General features: G+C 41.6%; 3 protein-coding genes across 3 annotated transcripts; 2 read left to right on the top strand and 1 right to left on the bottom strand.

Annotated features, from left to right (window-relative positions):
• Positions 1-340: 340 nt before the first annotated feature.
• On the top strand, positions 341-2289 carry mRpL16 (mitochondrial ribosomal protein L16). The gene is made up of 3 exons (XM_022854211.2): positions 341-748; positions 1110-1420; positions 1952-2289. The coding sequence occupies exons 1-3, from the start codon at positions 499-501 to the stop codon at positions 2147-2149; spliced, it is 759 nt and encodes a 252-aa protein (XP_022709946.1). The 5' UTR covers positions 341-498; the 3' UTR covers positions 2150-2289.
• A 3813-nt stretch (positions 2290-6102) lies between these two features.
• Positions 6103-7734, bottom strand: SmD2 (small ribonucleoprotein particle protein SmD2). Its single transcript, XM_022854213.2, has 3 exons — positions 7628-7734; positions 6631-6855; positions 6103-6437 (listed from the first exon to the last, which is right to left on the bottom strand). The coding sequence occupies exons 2-3, from the start codon at positions 6807-6809 to the stop codon at positions 6266-6268; spliced, it is 351 nt and encodes a 116-aa protein (XP_022709948.1). The 5' UTR covers positions 6810-6855; positions 7628-7734; the 3' UTR covers positions 6103-6265.
• A 99-nt stretch (positions 7735-7833) lies between these two features.
• Hcf (Host cell factor) lies at positions 7834-20382 on the top strand. The gene is made up of 8 exons (XM_022854212.2): positions 7834-8356; positions 10722-11575; positions 12418-12863; positions 13096-13328; positions 13594-14166; positions 14418-14632; positions 14813-16070; positions 16311-20382. Exons 1-8 carry the CDS (start codon positions 8143-8145, stop codon positions 17360-17362), a joined length of 4845 nt encoding a protein of 1614 aa, XP_022709947.1. The 5' UTR covers positions 7834-8142; the 3' UTR covers positions 17363-20382.
• Positions 20383-20536: the final 154 nt, after the last annotated feature.

Below are 20536 nucleotides of genomic sequence, written 5' to 3'. Positions count from 1 at the left end.
GGAAGAGCAGACGGATATTAGATTATAGAGAACGCTAGACACAACCAACAACGCCGCCGTATTGTTTAAGTCTTGTCCGCATTTGCTAGTTCTCATACGGGTATTGCTCATGCGATGATCAACACAGAGTTTAGAAAAGAGAAACACAAAGTATAGCAAACACACAAATAAATGTGTAACAGCAGGCTAAACATTAAGAATGAAAGAACAGAGATATTGTAGCATATGACTTTGGTTAGAGCTTTTCTGCGTGTTCGGCCAATATGAAATGGATATCTACACGCTCACAATAGTTGTGTTCCTTTCTGGGATCTCCTGGGTTTTCTCGACAAACTATATACTAGGCGTGTCTACGATTTACTCATGCTGGCAACATCAATTTGATGACTAAATCTGAAATACAAGCATAGCACCTGCTTTATTGGTTTGTATTTAGTCAGTCATAGTGATGTGAGTGTTGCCCGGTGTCGCATTTATGGGCATTGCACATTTTGGAAGATGACGAGCAGAATCCGACTTTCAGGTTTATCAGTAAGAGGACTTTTAAGCCATTTCGGTACGACGCCTTTTCTAAATACAGTGAGCCTGACCAGTGTACGAGGATTAAAACGTTGGGATGAACCCCCCACCTATGACCCGATTGATCTTCCACTTTCGGAACGGCGTCTCGCTACGCTGGAAAAACAGCCAGTCTATCCTTTCGGGGTCAGGGCGATGAAGGAAGCAAAAGAGCTTGAAGTTATTCGCGGTAAGAGCAGAAAGACTGTATGTGTGTCTCTCTAACAAATGATCGCGTACAAATTAACGTACAAGAGAATACTTATTTTGCTATTTAGCGTTTCAAACGCGCTGAGTAACTGAGAGCTGTGAGCCTTGTTCAAAATATCTTTTACATTTGACAAACTAGATAAAGATAATTGAAAATGGTTTACAAGTACAAACAAACGCACATCTCGCATGCGAGTCTTCGCGAGGCGTTTCCAGTGCTTGAAGACTGTGGGTATAAAATCAACAGATTAAGGTTCTCTGAGATTTAACAAAACCTTAATTAATAATGTAATTCTTAGTCTAATTCTAATTGAAGGCTCGCTTTCCCATATCTTTTGCAGGGCCGGAACGAGTAAACAATCGCCTACTGTATGATCAATATGGAGTAATAACCTTGTGTGGCGGGTTTCTGCGACCCGGACATATTGATATGATTCGAAACACGATCAACAGACAAATGAATTTCACCAAAGCATTCGCTGTATGGCGTATCGATCCACCTTACAAACCCATCACGAAAAAAGGCCAAGGAAAGCGTATGGGTAAAGGAAAAGGCGCCATCGACCATTATGTCACACCCGTCAAGGCTGGGAGGATTCTCTTCGAAGTTGGCGGCACCATCGATTTCAAAGAAGTTGAACCCTTATTACAGGTAAGTATAGCGTTTTTTGCAATGAAAAGCTGCTAAAATTCTAGCACTAAATCCAAACGATTATTGGCACTTCCGTGAACACCTAATTGTTGGAAAGCCTTTGTATAAACTAAACACTTAAATAGATAAACCAGATATAGAAATAAATCAACAGAATTAGTGTATCGCTAGATCTAGAAACTCAAAATGTCTAATTTTTTAGTACAAATAAGATCCTAGGACCCCACGGAAACTCAACAACATAATTGAATTATGTATTTTGGAAGTTTTAACGACAGTCATACAGTCTATAATGTGAATGTATTGTATGTTCTAAATTTTGGCAAAATATATTTTCGCTTTAGAAATGTCTTAACTCTAAACGTATTTATTCATCATGCTGATTAATGCATATTATAAAAAATCTAACTGTTCACAGAAAAATGTTACCACTACAACTTGACTATAGAAATTATATAAATATTTGTATTATCATAGCAATCATATGACATTTGCATAAATGCATTAGTTATTTTTTTATGTGTCCCACAGGAGGTCTGCTACAAACTTCCCGTCGATGCCATTCCAGTATCAAAAGCTATATTCACTAAAATCGAAGCTAAAATCGACGCCAAGGCCGCAGCTAACATTAATCCGTTCAACTTGCGACGAGTCATCGACTACAATATGCATGGCAGTGATGTTTACATTGGAAAATATGATAAACAACATTATGGAGATTATATATAGCCGCGAGCGCTCTACGATCTATCTGTGCAACCAATACTGTATATAGATTAGTCCGTGGTCTTCACCGCACGCTACCATTAGTTTCCCTAATATAGGAGACTTTCCACCGTAATAAAAACTTTTTCTCCAGTTTTTTATGACGTGAAAGTTGTTTTCAATTTCATAAACATTGACGTCACGTTACTTCGTCTTAAATTTTTGCGGCAAAATTACTAGAACATTTTTGTGTACATTTTAAATTTAGATGGTACGTATGGGGTTATGCATTATTAGAGATTTACTCTCTGTATGAACAGAAAATTCTAGGTGTATTCAGAGATGATGCTACATACCTATCTACTTGTAAATACGTACCCAGAATTAACCATGAAATGGCTGCAGATTCTGAAAGTGTATTGGTTTTATTAAGTTTTCTAAGCCTTCTTTTTTTAGCTAAAATTCCAACGGGTCCAACAAGCACGTGCGCTCGCTTCGTAATTGTAACGGGAGAATGGTTTAACCTACACACTAGTATCTACTGTGTCTATAAGAAGATATGAAATTAAGAGAAAATCTGTATATGCTAAAAAACGGCGCGCTACACACATGCACACACTTCATTAGAATTACATCACCACTTAAAATTTTGTTTTACGTATAAAGCCTAAGGATTGAAGAATTTTGGAGTTTGAGCTACAGATGCCTTATACAGTAAGTGAAACACCGTCAAATGGGTAAGTTTGGATCACGTCGAATAATAAGAATGAGTTGTTCGTGAATAAGTTAAGGGCTAATAAAAAGCAAGAATTACCATTCGTTACGAATTGTGCAGATTTTTAATGCAAGTTCCGCTATGATTTATCAACGAAACGTCGTCCTTCGACAAAGCTATTTCACAGCACTTCAATACGGATGTTCTTCATTGATCTCATAGCAGTATTTTATTCTATTCTAACTGCATCTATGTTTCGAGTTCGAAGTATGGCATCGCCGTTAGGAATCCCATAAGAGGCTTTCAGCTCGAAACAAAGTGTACGTATTTTTGGATACGAATCTAGAAGTCAACGTGTTCCTAAGAAACACGTTAACCAATAAGTTATGGCGGGCAGAACTGTACCGTATTAATGCCTCTAGAACTGCCTAACAGTAAGGAGCCTTATTCTGTTACGCTTAAGGATTCTAATGATAAAGGACGAATGTACCTTACATTTTTTAGGTATTTTTCAAACTAATTTCTATGCGGCACTGACCCACATCTATTGTTCACTTTGTTGACTATGCAGCCATTGGGCTGCTAATGCTAACTTAGGTACAAGTTGTATTTGCGTCCAGAAGTACGCCTGAAGCAATGCTGATGATTTGTATCGAACGCCAATTTAAAGCTAAAACAGCAGCATTAATTAAGACATAATCCTACACCGCGCGAAGTATCGATGGGCGAAAACAGTGTGAATATAAGTAGATATTCTATCCATCTTGAAGTTGTACACATGATATTATAATCATATGTGTCATGCGCCAGTGAAGTTAGACACTTAAGTTAGAGTTACAATAGTTTACCTCAGACTGATTCGATAATTTAATTAACTTAATCTTCTGTGCTGAATCTTTCTGGTATTAATTTCCCACTTATCCTACGGCAGTTATAGATTCTAAAATCCTTTTAAACATACTGGTATAGTTTTCTAGTGATTAATTCCGGTCCCTTTTGGCACGTTACCCCCTAGTATTTTAAATATTATACTTAATAAATCCTCTCTTTTATAATCGTAATTATTTTTTCGAAACGATAAAGATAAATAAATACGTTAAAGAAACACACTATACCGTTAATTTTAACCGTGAATATCGCTCACAGTCAAAGCCAACAATATGCATCTTTGTTATCTGTACAACTTAGTTTTCACGCACTAAAAAGACAATAATTTTCTTACTGAAGTAAAGTAGTTCAGTTCTAACAAGAAATCTCCAGCTGTAGGTCCTTTGCCGGCCGCGAGTCGGTTAATCGCGGAAGAGCGCAATAGTGTATCGCCCAGTCATAGAATATACTGCTAATTTGCACTGGCATAGCAGTTTTATTTCTACAAGTGGAGAATAGCTAGCAACAGTTGCAATCCGGCAGACGATGTACCTTTTATCAGTTGCTGAATTCTACTATGTCCATAATAATGTCTGTTCATTATACTGACGTAGTCAATAACGAATAGAGATACTTGGACTGTATCAAGTGAATCGCGTATGCCGGTGCACAAGGTCTTTTACCGACAAAAGGTGAAAATATTTATATCCATAATTACTGGTGCAATCAAGCCTAAAATACTGAATGTGCGATTGGCTGGCTCCTATCAGGACGTAGACTCACACAATATGGATGATATTATAAAAAAAATTTCAATAAGCGTATGGATTAAGACTGGAAAGTCTAATAACAATAAAGTATGTTTTATTACATGTCTGATAATTAAAAAAACGAAGGTAACATGTGAATCTATCATGTTATTATAGTCGAAGCGCTTTCAACGGAAAATACGTGCTCGTTGCTTATGACAAGCATTCCGGCACATTATCCATACAAAGATGAAGGCATCAAAATGCTAATAAAGTAAGATCGTCTTTAAACTATTGTGTTATACAAGTTCCGTCATCTCACTTCCGGCTTTTTCACAATAATTATTTCAGGCTTTAAACAAAAAAATCCTTCGAACTAACACGCATTCTCCTTCGAAATTGACTCGCTTCTTTTAGAAGAAAACAATATTTTCGGTGTTTATAGATGTTACAGAAAGATCGTTTACAGATGGGACTGTAGACGACACATGTGTGTTCTGCACAAACTTTTCTTGATAGGTGCACTATTTAGAGTTCCTTTTTTAAAACTGACTTTCCGAGCAGGCGGAAAATAAATGTTTAATTTTGTTGTAATTGTCCAGGTTTTTCAGGTCATACTTGCTTTGCCTGTATACGCCGGTCATAGTTTCTACTACGTTCTAGCTACTACGCTGCAGGATTGCAAGATCTGATGCGTTTAAGTAGTTGTTTTGCAGTGTACCAATAGAAAGGAAGCTTCTGAACATAGCCTTCGACTCGCGTTCTTCAACCATAGCATGTCGTACTGTTAAGAACCCTTGAACATTAAAATAAACGAAGTTGTTCTAACTCATAAGCAATAGTGGTTGATATTTAAGAGTTTAAAAATTCACAATGGCCGTTATTATCACTCGAATAGAGAATTATCGCAGTTGTCTCTTTAGTTAAACGGTTAAATAGTAATATCTATTTTTTTGCTAGAATCGCAGTCAAAATGAAGCTCTTAAGTACTAATTTTTCTATGAATTCTATTCAAGCACAAAAAACAGATACTCTGCTTTTAAATTTACTTGAACTGACTATGCGCATTTTTCTAAAGCTAGTCAAATTTAGAGCAAAATTCAATACACACCACTGCGTTGAGATGCCAGTGGTAACATAGATAAATGTTTCAAGCCTCAAGTTCGATACTTCCATTAGGAATCACTTTTGACGACAGCATAACATCTGTAATATATAGTACCCGTGTGGATTGCTATCGTTGTATTGAGAAGTGCGTGTAAACACGCCAGGCAAAGCCGGTCAATCAAAGAATATTTTTATGAACAATTCTAATTGAAGAAACAGACATAACAAAACAGTACAGTACGACACACAGCGTATTTCTTATTTTAGTCTGATTTCGGTTTCTCCTACACTCTTACACGGAAGCAACTACTTTTACCAGACAGCAATACGGATCTTATCCGCGTATAACGTGAGCTAAATTTACTAGAGTGAAAAGTAGATAACCGTTAACTTTCGCAGTGTTCCTCTAATACGAAGCAGGACAATTTTATAACTTAATATAAAAACCAAAAAGCTTTTTTTACTAATTTTCGTTTTCAGATGAATGCACATAGCTTCACTATAGCCCTCATAGCATTCAAAAGAATAACGAGTGTGAGTTTTGTAAACAGCATATCCAATTTATTTAGTATTTGATATAAATATACAGGGGACGCCTTTATTTAGAAGGCAACACAAGTTGTTCCTGACAACAGCAGTTCCCACTGAGCAAGTTCTTTATGAGAAGCCCAGAAGTACCTTAAATTGTTCTCACTTATTATCCTACTTAGCTGCCTGCAACGGATTTCTCAAGACGATTATAACTGAATCACCACGTAGGAACATCTTCGGAATGAAACGGTCCTTATTCACAGGCTGACCCCTGCGTCCTTTTGCACTCCGTGGCGTCTCGGTCCACATTTCCTTAACGTTTTCCAAAACCATATTACAGTGCCTGTAAGCAGAAATAGACGCATCATTGTTTACAGGAAGCTTACGCTTTCAGGGAGAACCCTTTTAATTAGGTGTAATGATTAATTACGTCCTAATGTCATTTATGTCTTTATATTTATATTTAGATATGTCTATATATCTATATATAATCATTTATGTCGTAATCTAGCAAAACAGTCATTTAGTTGGCACACCTGTCAAACGCCTTGACTCTTCCGAGAAGTTTCTTGTTGTTTCGACAGTTTATAAGAACCTGAGTGTTATTTTTGACTGACTGGGTAAGCACAGACAGTGGCCCTGTTTGAAACTCTTCCTCTTCTCTTTTGGCCAACTCTTCAGGGCTCATTTCCGACTTCGGTTTTGTCGTCGTCATCTTAATGCTTTGGTCTAAATCCGTGCCACTCGCAAAAACAATATATCTACAAAAGAGTCATTGCAAACACAAAAATACGTAATATAATTGTAGGTTCTGTTTCTTCATTTGTGTTCTTTGATACGAAAATTGCTTAAGATGTAACGCGGTCAAATGCTTGCTTATTTTAGTCTTATAATAGGTTTTTTTTTGTATGGAAAATAGTTAAAAAATAGAACTGAAAAAGTTAGTCACTAAATGAAAACAATGACCAGATCTAATTTTGAACGATGCATTCACATGCATCACGCAATCACATATCAAAATCGTAGAAAGGACAAAAAGCGCGCACCGTACTGTTGCTTGGTCATCACTTTCGAGCTATATATTAACGTAGTAAAACAGTACACATAAGATGCACCGCAGCATTTTTCGGTGAATCACAAACTTCCTAAATGTATATCGCTCAGAGGATCCACAAATTCTAGTTACTTGAAATCGTAATCTATAGTTTAAGATACCATTTCAAGTTTAAGAACGATTTTTAATGGAACCCGGGTAAGTGAACAATGGTGAATATAAATAATAAGAAATCGTTAATCGTCTGTATAGTAAGTGGATACCATTATCTGAATTCAGGCTATTCCATGAGCAAGCATTGGCTATGAGTTTTACCTTAACACGAACAACTGACAGTGATATGCAACATTAACAAGAATAATAATATCGTAATCAAACCAGTTCTCTCAGATATAATAATCCACAAACAAATTGTGTAGAAGAGTCTTTCTCCTAGCACTAAACTAATTTCAAAATATGCAAAAATAAATTTTGCTTACTTTACATAAACGAACAATCAGAGTGATTTCACAACTTTCTCAGGTCTGCCGGCACGACGTATGTTTTGTAATGCTACACTCAAATCTGCGCGGGCTACGCAGAGACTAAAGTTTAGTGGAAGGCAGTATTCAAACAATATTATTATGTTTGGGCTTCGACAATATAGCAGCGTTTTTAACAACTGGCGCGACTACGAATCGATTTGTTTTTCCACTATAGATCTGAATGCATTCAATTGTCATGCGTGAATTGTGCGTTTCCCCTGTGAAGGATGCACTATTATAATCGAAATTAAGCATTCAAATGATCGCGGGCGATTGAAGCGCCCCCACGCCGCCATGTTTGGTCTCCGCACTTATGAGGGCTGTGTTTAAAACTCACAAATTGTATGTTTTATTCGTTGTGTTGAACTCTTCACAAGAAAAATGGTGGCGTAATTTTTGTTTTAAGCTGACTATTAACGTTATTGGAAAACCAGCCAACGTTCTGTGTGACGCAAAATTGGCGTCTCGAAATGCCGGCGCGCGATCCCACAATGCTCAGCTCCTCAGAAGGCTGTGTTGCCAAGATGGCGACCCCCTGCCTGAAGTGGAAAAAAGTTACAAATACGTCGGGTCCAGCGCCTCGGCCCCGTCATGGACATCGCGCAGTGGCGATTAAGGACCTTATGATCGTCTTTGGCGGTGGTAATGAAGGAATCGTCGACGAACTTCACGTCTATAACACAAGTAAGTACTGTAGTCAGTTAGGGAAGATGGCCGGGAACCCACCGGGTCGCCTTTTGTCTGCGGCACAGCTGGCTCTATCGTATACTTCCAGCTGAGAAAGCAACGCGGCCCGTTAATAAAATGTCACGTCGACCTGTTTGTTGACTTGGCAAAATGCTACAAAATCTATTTTTGGCCAACTTTTTCTTTTTGTTAGGTTAGCCGCCAGTGGTAGAAACATGGCGGCCACCACTGCGCCAATAGAACTCTATAGCGCTGTCCCCTGGCGGACGGAACCCTGATATTTCGAGGCGCTTCTATCAAGCGCTCAGAACACCCGTTGTGTATCGCTGCCATGGCAGGGATTGTAATGCTGATCGACACCCGGTGGAAACGTCAATATCCGACTGAATTCGATTAATCAGCCATAGCCCAGTTGCCCGTGCGAGTTTAACCGCCTGCTAACCGACCTGTCGCCGCCTGACCACCGTTCCTCCTTCCGACTGAACAGTGACTAACAACAACAACAACAACAACAACAACAAGTATGGCGCCCGCCTTGGAAAGGCGCCTATTGGCGGTACACTATAAGAGCGTTTAGGCCTAAACGCCACCTACAGTTTGTATAACCGCTGTAGTTTCGTAGCCATCTATCGCGTATATATGCTGTTTACGGGACTTTCGCGTGCAACGACAGGTCGGCACAGCGCTCGAGCCTATTGGCCTGACTATGCTGTTAACATAGGCCTGGTAATATTAAGCAGGCAGTGGTCACTGTAGATCTGGTCTCATGCTACGATTACTACGAGTGCTGTTGCTGTCGGCCGAACGACGGATATCCACCTACCGCTGTTGGTAGTTCTATTTTTTTAGGCTGCTGCCGCTACATCGAGAGTGGGCGCCAACGCTAACGACTAGTATTCTACCGTAGAAATCGGGCTCGATAATGTCTTCGATTATTGCAGTGAGTTAAGATGGACTGAGCGACCGCAGATGCGATAGCAGCGCGTTGCAGCCACCATTGTTGTCAATGCGCTTTGGAACTTCATTGGCGCCGGTGTGGAGAATGGCGCAAGCCGACAGTACGATCACATGGCGTATGGTTGGGAATGTTAATAAAAATATTGATGATTATGATTGTTGTATATTGTGTATAATATATAGTAGGTTTAAGTTACTGGTCACTAGGGAAGTAATTGCAGGCTGTACTTATAATCGTATCTTGCTTTTTATGTGAACCGAACCTTACCGGATGAGAAAACCGCTACTTGAAAAACCTAAGCATAAAAATGTTCTATATATTTATTTTCTCTGTTAATTTATTTTCTCTGTTGTTAATTCACGTAAGCAGCGGGGTCTGAATTCATGCACGTCGTTTTTATTAGATGTCACCAGTCATTTGATGTAAGGTCAAAACTTTTAACAGAAAACGCTCTTTAATCGTACTAAACTCCCGATTTGTACACAACTGTAAGTGCCATATTAGTTCTTACACCAATAAGTATCGTGTGCTCGTCGTTCATGAACGAACGTAATCCGTAGTTAAGCCATAGGTAGCTTGACAATAATTTAGATGTTGTTTAGGTATTATAAATTACCCATAGAGGGTTCCATTCAGCACGAACAAGTACTTTTTGCAAGTGGAAATTTCGAATGATATGTTTCCACATGAGTCGTGGTAGTCAATTCGTCGGCAGTCCAGATCTGAAGCTGATGATTTCTGCCATTTATGTCAAAAACCCGCATCCAAAACAGAGCCTCTTCCGAGCTGTGCGTGCCACTCATACAAGAAGTAGCTGGCTAATTTCCAGAACTCAATTTTGTTCTGGCCATATTTTATCTAGTCGTATTGTAGCATAAACAATGTAGTAGTTTTTAACAAAACAAAAACAGCCTGGGGACTATCATTCTAACCAATGGCTAAATCAACGAAAAAGCCGAATTCTAAATAAGTACACCATAGTGGCACCATTCAACTAAATTGTCATAGCACTAGCGTAAAAATTAGGTTACGACATGTCTGTAAAGAATATGTATTCTTTACAGACATGTCGTAGCCTAATATAAACTAGAGCATATGTAGACGTACCTGTAGAGAGTACTGAAATATGAAACGCCGTTGGTAAATGATGAACCCTGTGTTTCGCTTCTACTGACCAAACCCGCAGTTTTTCCACCAAAAGAAAAAGAACAGCTATTAATTGGTGTTTAGGGTCCTGTTTGATTACAAATTGGCAACGATGAGATTTTACGAGCATAGGCGTTTACACCTTTCGCTAATAAAATGAACATAAAACGTCTATTAACCTTTTTCTTTTTATTATAGATTTATCTCGTATAGGCCTGTATAGTACCGTAAATTAAGTTTATTTCTTTTTGTTCGCAGCAACGAACCAATGGTTTGTTCCACCTGTGAAGGGGGATGTACCGCCCGGTTGCGCCGCCTATGGCTTCGTTTGTGACAATACACGCCTCCTCGTCTTCGGCGGTATGGTTGAGTATGGCAAGTATTCGAATGAACTGTACGAGCTGCAGGCGTCGCGCTGGGAATGGAAACGTCTTAAGCCTCGGCCGCCGAAAAATGCACCGCCACCGTGCCCACGATTAGGTCACTCGTTTACATTAATAGGCAACAAGGTTTATCTGTTCGGTGGACTTGCTAACGAGAGCGATGATCCGAAGAACAACGTTCCTCGTTACCTCAACGATTTGTACACGCTCGAGTTACGTCCGTTTTCCTCCGTGATGAACTGGGATGTTCCGCCAGTAGCTGGAACTCCGCCGCCACCTCGTGAAAGCCATACTGCGGTTGCCTATCAAATGAAGGATAAGCGCGCTCGTTTGATTGTCTATGGTGGGATGAGTGGTTGCCGACTGGGTGATCTGTGGTTACTCGACGTCGACTCAATGGCCTGGTTCAAACCGACTGTAAGCGGTGTCCCACCCCTACCACGATCGCTTCATTCGGCCACACTAATTGGACAACGTATGTTTGTTTTTGGCGGTTGGGTCCCACTGGTAATGGAGGACTCGAAGAATGCGACGCACGAGAAGGAGTGGAAATGTACCAACACGTTGGCGTCACTCAACCTTGAATCGATGGCTTGGGAAGGCCTACATATGGAGTGCTACGAGGATACGGCCCCAAGGGCTCGAGCTGGCCATTGCGCTGTTGCTATTAACTCGCGTCTATTCATATGGTCGGGTCGTGATGGGTACCGTAAGGCGTGGAATAATCAGGTATATTTAGAAAAGAATCACTAGGTTTTCAACTGACCTATTTACCGCTAAAAATATGATAACGAATTGGATAACCGTTATAGTTCTGTAATAATAATATACATAGTTCAAAGAAACCCTACCTTTAAATAAACTTTGCGGCATCTTGGTTTATATTCATGCAATACGAGAAAATGTTGCAACGCGAAGGTTTTAGGTGGTAATTTAAAATCGGTGTAGTTATCATGACATCAAAAATCATCATATTGTGAGTCAACGAATTTGAATGAGGAAAGAGGCGTGAGATATGACAAGGTACTGGCCATCAGGAGTATTCAATTCCTTGTAGTTGAGATCAAGAAATAATCGTGTTGTTCGTCATGTTTTGTGCTAGATAAGGGACCTAGACTCCTGGAATTTTTTTGTAAAGAAAAATTGTTGTAGACAAGGCTTCTTTTCTAAAACTGACGCCATTTTCTAAATAGAGAAACCCTCAGCGATTTCCATTTTCGTGAAGTAGTTAACGCAGCTAGTGTTGCTCAGGTAAAAGGTCTGACTACGAAACAATGAAGGAAACTAGTCAAAAGAAAACCTTCAGACGTAATGGCCAATTAAGTAAACGAATATTTTTTTGTCTTTAAAGTACACAAAAGTTTTCGAACTAATACATTAAATGTTTTGAATTTTACATGATTTACTTAAGCTCCGGAGCAGCTGTTCCAGAGCAGATGAATGTGTAGGAAATTAAATAATTCAATATTATCCATTGAAACTGGAAGATGTTGAAGAGCAATGCAAGGCTGCCTTGAATGCCATTAAAAAAAAAGAAGTGTATCCGTTTCTGTTGTTATTCCGTGTCCTAGGTTTGCTGCAAGGATCTTTGGTTCCTAGAAAGCGAAAAGCCAGCGGCACCTACACGTGTCCAGCTTGTTCGTGCGTCGACGACGACACTTGAAGTATGCTGGGGTGCCGTACCGACAGCCGAGCAGTACTTGCTTCAAGTTCAGAAATACGATATACCTCCACCGCCACCTCCAGCAACGACTGTTCCTCCCGCGCCTGTGGTGCAGACGCCGCCAGCGGTCGCAGTTCCACCCCCGCAACCTCAGCCGCCTCCACAGCCTCAACCTCAAGTGCATCCGCCACCGCAGCCTTTGCAAGCTCAGCCTCAGCCTATGGCACAGATTCAACACATAGCTACCCCAACAACGATGCAGATCACCCCAACGGCACAAAAGATTCACGCGCAGACTAATGTAACACCTATTACAACCACTACGCCACTTTCTGCCGCAAAAGTTCATACAAGGTAAATTTGATCTCCGCAAAAAGGACACATGTGAGCTAGTCTCTATGGAGCTGAAGGATAAAGATCATAGAAGGGAAGTCAGCGCCCTTTGTGCCTTCTTGTCTTACTGTAGCTAGGTAAGCTGAAAACTTAGGAAACTTATACAAACTGAAATGTTCAGTTTGAGTGTGTGGTACTGTTGGTGTCATTTAGCATACCATTGTGATTGTTACACTTGGCCGTTTTCATACAGGTTGGTATCGCCTGGCCAGCTTGTCAGGGGTCCATCCCCTCGTACCCCTATGTCAACAGTTCGCGTGGCCACACCAGGCGCCCGCACTGCCACCCCTGGGGTGACAGTGGTTCGTTCACGAGCACCTGCTTCGCAGCAGATTCGTGTCATCGGCACGGGCCAGCAGGTAGTAAAGACCGGAACTGGTCAAGTTATGACACCAGTAAAGATAGTCAGCCAACAATCCCTGCAAGGTACGTAAGCTATTTAAGTTCGTTGGCCTAATTATATTTAAATAAATTGCTCACATTAGTAAATCAATGAGTTTGCATACCAATGAGTTTAATCGTGCGTGTCGAATGAGGTGTGTTTGCATTGAAAGACGTAAGTGTAGCGTCAGTATTGATAAATGTTTTTATAAGCGGCCTTCGGAATTTGTGAGTTAGCTAAGTGTAAACTGTATATGTTTAAAATTTTTACGATGTTTATTTATACGTATTTGAAATATTTATTTTGCAGGTGGCACGCAAACTGTCCGTTTAGCTAGCCCTACCACCCTTCTGAAATCACCTGGCGCTGCGGGAGGCAAGCAGGTTATTACCGTACATAAACCAAGCGGGACCATGATGGCCGGACATACAGTGACTACTATGGCGCATCACCATCCCATGGGGGTCAATGTTGGAACCGCTCAGGGGGTTACCGGAGGCGTCAGTGTTGCAAAAACAGGACAACAGCAACCACAGATTGTGACTCTCGTAAAGACCCAACAGGGCGTTACGCTTGCGACAGTTCCTAAGGTGTCATTAATCCAGCCAGGTGGCACTAAAACACCACAGACTGCCCACGTGCAGGCGACAAGCAAGGCTGGTGGTGGGACGACGATTGTCAAGCTTGTGACAACACAAGCTGGCGGGACTACCCCAGCTGGGACCAAGATTATTCAGGGCCAGCAAAGTCCAACGATATTGTCGTTGCCCGGCGGCCAGCAGAAAATGTCTACGATTATTCGAACGCTGCCATCCAGCATGGTCACTGTGGCCAAGCCAGCTGTCGGTGTAGGTACTGGAACAATTACAACGTCTGGCAAAGGTTCGTGTGTAAAGGTAACCTGGGCCGATGCTCCTTGATAGTTATGTACATTTTTACATTTTTCGACATCATGTGTCGAGTATCAAAGCGCTCATCAACATGTGTCAACCTGTCCATAACTATTGACGCGTTCTAGAAATACCAAAGGAATTTTATTGCCACCTTTTGTAAGATTCACCAGTTAATAGTTAGTATTGCGATTAATCTATCTCTGACGTGTTTCTTATGGAATGCTCTGTGTTGCTGAACAGGCAAGCAGACGATTGTAATTTCCGCCCCGAAAGGCTCGCCAATGGCGCAGAAAGTATTAACTACCGGTGGCGTCAAACAGCCTCAGCAGATTATTGTTGTGACGAATCCTGGCGCTGTTAAATCTGCCCAAACAGTCACCACCGTACAGGCCGGGGCTGCTCAGAAACAAGGGGTCAAAATGATCGTCGTTAGCCAGGGTGGACAAGCCGTCAGGGTGAGTGTGTGAATAATTTTGGACTAGCTAATTTGAAATCTCTTTATTGCACCATTTACTTTTCAATTTTCTAATATATGCGTTATTGCAGTTGGTTCTTAAGTATTGATCAATCCTTTTTCCAGTAATTCCTGTATCATATGATGCTGATATATTTTTTTTATAAATTATTATTACCAGGCTCCACAAACGTTTACTCTGTCAGGCAACACGGCCACGACCATGAGTCAGGCCGGTCAGCCTATCACAATCACGATGCCTAAGCCGGCCGGCCAAAAGGTCGTAACAGTTGTGCAGGGCCAACCTCAGGTTCAGTTACAAGCGGGTCAGCAGGTGGTTACCACAAGCCATCATCAGCCCCAGACCACAGTACAGGTTCAAACCAGTCATTTGCTTCATCAGCAGCATCCTGATCCCGAACACACTCGTGCGTGCAATGATGAAGCCGTTATGACTGATGACGAAGGACGTCTATCGCGGTGGGGAAGTAACAGCAGTATGAACTCGCTTTCTGAATCCGAACCTGAAATCGCTCTTCCTGGAGCGACCGACGAGATGGGTGTTATGACCGAGGACGAACAACCGACGGAAGGTGGCGTCGAAGGCGCGGTTGAAGCGCCCTCGGAAATCCCACCGGGGGCAATACCAGAAGAGGCCGTACCTCAACAACCCGGCGAAGCAGATGACCCACAGGAAGGCATCGAAGGTGTTGAGTCTATGGTAGTCGAAGGGGACGAAGATGCGGAGGTGGCGGCTTCGGATGCTGCAGCTGCAGCCGCCGAAGCCGTCCTTTCAGGCGCCGCAGATGATGAAGCCCAACAAGAACTTGCTGGAGCTACTGCAACCGGTTCTGATGAGACTTCAAGCGATCTCGTTGCAAATTCAGTTGCCGAGGGCACGGAGCTCACTTCGACAGCCACTGCTGAAGGCTCTAGTACTCCAGCAGATTTAGCTGGAGTTACTGCTGCCGAAAGCGCTGAATTGTCCGAGGCTGTTGCAGCGGCTGCTGCTGCTGGTGACGCTGAAGTTGCTGCCGCAGCCGAAGCTGAAGCAGCTGCAGCTGCTGAAGCCGAAGCGGCTGCCGCTGCTGAAGCTGCTGCTGCCGCTGCTACTCATGTCGAAGGGGTGACACAGGAAGAGGCTGATGCTCTTGGTCAAGCGATGGCCGATGCGGCTGTTGCCTTAAGCGAAGGACATTCGGAAGAGGACCCTGCGTTGGTTGCGGTCGTGGCTCAGGCGCAGATGCAGGCGGCGGCGGCTGTTGCTGCGGTTGAGGCCGCAGATGGTGCCGAAGCTGGCGCTGGTGTTGTTGAAGGGGCAAGTAGTGAGCCGCCACAAGTAGAGATGACGCCAGAAGAAGCTCAGATGCTTGCGATGGAGAATCCTGGGGCGTTGCCGCCTGAACAGATGTGTGCTGATGACCCGCCGATTGAAGACGGTAAGTAAGTTAGCCATAGGGTTGTATGTTTGTAAGTGGGCATGGTGTACTTCAGTCGTCGGGTTTGTGTCGGTTATAGATTTCTGGTTATATTGAAATGCATTGGGCTGACAGAGCTACAATGGTTGATCTTTTCTGTACATACATAGGCTTTGTTGCACCACGAACAAGCTGTCATTTTTTATTTCGATAAAGTTTATTGTCTCTTTTTTATGGTTGTTTGGTGCTTTATTTTTATAGACCAACTTCAGAATCAAATGGCTGCCGATGCTCTGGTTGCCGCTGAGGCTGCCGCAGTTGTCGGTGCAAACGGTCAGGTCAGCGCACAACCGCCTGCAACAACCGCACAGACTGCAGATCCCCTTGCAACACTAGCATCTGCTGCGATCTCGTCAATACAGCCAGCTGCCGAGGAGCCTCCACAAGCTCCACAGAGTCAGCAGCAACTGGTCTCGCAGGTAGCTATTCCTGGCCAACAGCAACAGGATGCTGCGGTCGCCTCGATCACGCAGGTAATTAAGGACGAAAATGGCACAGCTGGCTCTGAGCCAGTTGTTTCTGCCGCGTTGTCAGCGCCAGTCGTTAAGAGCGAACCTAGAGAACCACCTGCTATTGAAGTGCCCTCAACGCCACAATCAGGTGTATGGTATGATGTGGGCGTAGTTACAGAGACAAATATGCTTGTGTCCAAGTTTAACTTTCCACAGAGCGGTCAAGCCATCTCAGACGACACGACAACAGTGACAGATTTCAGCAGCTACCTCAAGGTTGAACTTCAGCCTGGCACCGCGTATAAGTTCCGAGTGGCTGCGATCAATGCCTGCGGTCGTGGATCATTTAGTGAAGTGTCAGCATTCAAGACGTGTCTACCTGGTTTCCCAGGTGCTCCATCCAACATTAAGATCAGTAAAGGCCCGAACGGAGCTCAGCTATCGTGGGAACCTCCGCAGAACACCGCCGGCGAAATTCAAGAATATTCGGTGTATCTGGCTGTAAGGCCGCAAGATAAATCATCCAACCCGAGTCAACTGGCTTTTGTTCGTGTTTACTTTGGTCAGGCTCCGGCATGCACCGTCAGTCAAAACCATTTGGTGAGTGCGCACGTTGACACGTCCAACAAGCCTGCAATCATTTTCCGTATTGCCGCACGCAACGAAAAGGGCTACGGACCCGCTACACAGGTGAGGTGGCTCCAGGACAACAACATGAATAGCTCGAACCACCGCGGGGGTGGCATTAAGAGGACAGCACCAGCCTCAGGTCAGGCTGTCAAAAAAATGAAGTCCGAATAATAGGTAAAGCTAAGTATGAAATCAGGCAAAAAAGGAAAACATCAATATCATCACCATAAACTATTACTAATTAAAAAAAAAACATTTTCATCCATTTTGAGCTCTTCTCCAAGGCTACAAAAATCGCTTTGGAGTAGGCCTGGGAGCTGCGATACGGGTTACGCAGCTTTTGTGGCACATACGAATCGCGCAATGTACATATGCTATTAAACAATAAAGGCTCAATATCTAAATACTACGAAAACACACTAGTTCCGGAAAGTGTGATTTTAGTTTTGGTAGTCCACTCGGTTACCGCGTGAACTGGATTAATAATATCAACGTAAATTAATAGAAGTAATTATAATGATTGCAGCATAGATCACAAACAGCAGTATGATATCACCGAAAAAAAAACCAGTCTAGAGTATTCTGAAAAGGCGGCTTGGTTGAATTTGACATTACTTGTAGTAATTTTTTGCATATATCCAAAACCATTTATGAGGATTCTTGAACTAGAAAACGGCGATTCATAAACACAATATTGCAAAAATGTACGCCCTAATTTGTGTTCGCATTGGGCTAGTTGTTGGATTTCAGACGACGATATTTTGTTAAAGCAAATTCGCAATCGAATAAGGCTTATTAACTATAAGGTTAGTAATATAAGGCTTAGCGAACTACAGGTATCCACAGTAAGACTGGATTTCTTCATAGAGTAGGCTTTGCAGTTCGATACGCCTTCAATGGCAAATAGTGACCAATGAATGTAAATGATAGATATTAATTTTGTACTGCCACCTCTTTGGTTAGACGTTTTATTTTGACACTGGCAGATAATTGGCTTCAAATGTTACTCGAGTAATTAAATTTCTGCATTGAGTTGAGTGGCGTATAAAAATGATGTTTGAAAATAGGAATTCCTGTAAATGAGCTTGATGTGAAAAAAGGTTCAAGGATACCTTTGTCTATGCGAATATTGTAGTACGTGAATAAATTTATATACATATATGAGATACGTACATACTATAAAATGGACCGAACTTCCACCACGCTTCATTGTTCTAAAAACGAAATATGTACTAAAAGTACTCGATTCATGTAACTGTGTATGCGTGTTCACGTGGACCAAGAATACGCACGAATAAAACGAATCATTTGTCTACGGATGCCATCAGTGTCTGAAAGGTGTAGGGTTAAACATTGGGTTCAGCGATCACATCCGTATATTATTGACATACTTTATTGATGACTAGTGTTTAGCATACGGATACATGATCAGGCCAAAAGACACTCCCATGATGTAACACAGTTTGCTGTACTGTTAGCTTTCCTGTATCCTGTATGCAATGATAATGTATCTATATGAGACTTTTCTCTGATAAATGAGCGAGAAATACTGTTACTTAAAGCTACCAGGCAGAGTTAGTATCGTCAAGGGAATGGGGCCTAACGCTGAATTTATAAAGCGGCACTTCATGAACATCTTAATAAATCTTTCTGAGTTTGTTATGGATAATCCCCAATAGAATTTACCAAAGTTTAGCTCACTTCATAGCGCATCTAAAGGGATCGAATCAAATTAAACCTTGTTAAATACAGATGTCACGCTACAACAGCGAAGCTGTTGGGGTATGCAGTTTAAGCCTGCCGTACGCTGACTGCTGGACTCTACGAGACCCTATGATGACGTGCCACAGTGTACAGCGGCCCAATGACATTCGGGGAGGCATCATTACACGATATATATATATACAAAGCAAGCTATATAAACATATATAAATACACAAGATTATAATATGAGAAGTAATAAAAGAGATATACATATGCGAAATCCTAGAGTACGAGAACCGATGCAAGCGTTGCACCGTTGCTTGCGAAGTGTAAACATTTCTTTTTCATCGCTGTTCATCTTCTGATGTCTTCTAAACGGGGAGCAAATAATCGCAGTCTGAAAACATGTTTTCCCACCAGGACAGCCCGTTCGTCTTGAGGTGTAGAAACGATATAAGAGAGGGATTGTGTCCACATACAGCACACAACAATTTGCTGACATACGCTAACATCTTAGAAACGCTAAAAAAAATTGGAACAGATGACGAAGGGTCAGATTATCGGCCTTTTCATATCGGGCCCAGTGACACGTTCGAATTGCAGCAAAATATTGTTGTTTCTTCCTAATTCACTCATTTTAGTGACACTGGGAGAAAGTTTAGGAGAGAATAAATCAGTAGGGGACAGTGGATGCATGAATAATAAAGATAATGAAGCGCTTAACTGTGCAAGAAATGCCTATACGAAATGCTAGTGGTACTACTACTGCAGAATGAAGTGGTAACGCATGTAAACGTTTAAGTATAAACTCTGTGTATGACCTAGACCGTTACTATGTATCATAGTGCGCGAGAGCGTCAAAGGGTTCATCATTTTATCAGCATCTTGTATGTAGCGTGTCGCATAGTAGATTAGGCAAACTGGCTCCTCAATCAAACAACCATACCATAGCACACATTGGAACTTGAATTAACAACAAATTTTACTGGCAAAATCAATGAGCTAGCTTGACTTGCCATAGAGGTAAAAGAATTGCTGTGGTAGCCCAAATAGATTAAGGTTGTTTAACGCTGATTAGACGTTAAGCGGCGACGAATTATTACAGCGTACTGAGGAGATGGTTATCACCGATTTGCTCATGAAGAACTAAACGATGAATGCTTAAGTTCCAGAGATCGATATATATATATATATATATATATGAAACGATATAGTATACATATATTGCCATAGTGATTTGTCGTCTCCCTCTTTATCTTATACCTATTACTACGTCTGTAAGATGTGTATGTGAAAAGAACAACGAGAAAGATGAGTTGCCGATGTGAAGACACGGTAAAAGCAATTCTAAGAATACACACGTTATATTATACATTACTATATTATTACTATTATTATTATCATTACCGCAGATACTATTGCTATGGCATAATGATCATTACTATCATTATTGTGTATTGAACAGAATAAACTGAGTGTTGGCCAGACTCGGAGGTTTTTTGTTCTGCGAATTCCTAGGCCACCGTATTTAGAAAACTTCTTATTTGAATATATATGAAGTAGACCAAACTCACTCAAAGCTGACCTGATTTTATAAAAAAAGGTTGCAACATCAAATTACCTATATATATATATGCAAAT

Source organism: Varroa jacobsoni, unplaced genomic scaffold, assembly GCF_002532875.2.
Source record: "Varroa jacobsoni isolate VJ856 unplaced genomic scaffold, vjacob_1.0 contig02828, whole genome shotgun sequence".
Classification (NCBI taxonomy): Eukaryota; Metazoa; Arthropoda; class Arachnida; order Mesostigmata; family Varroidae; genus Varroa; species Varroa jacobsoni.
This window is presented reverse-complemented; position numbering and strand designations above follow the sequence as displayed.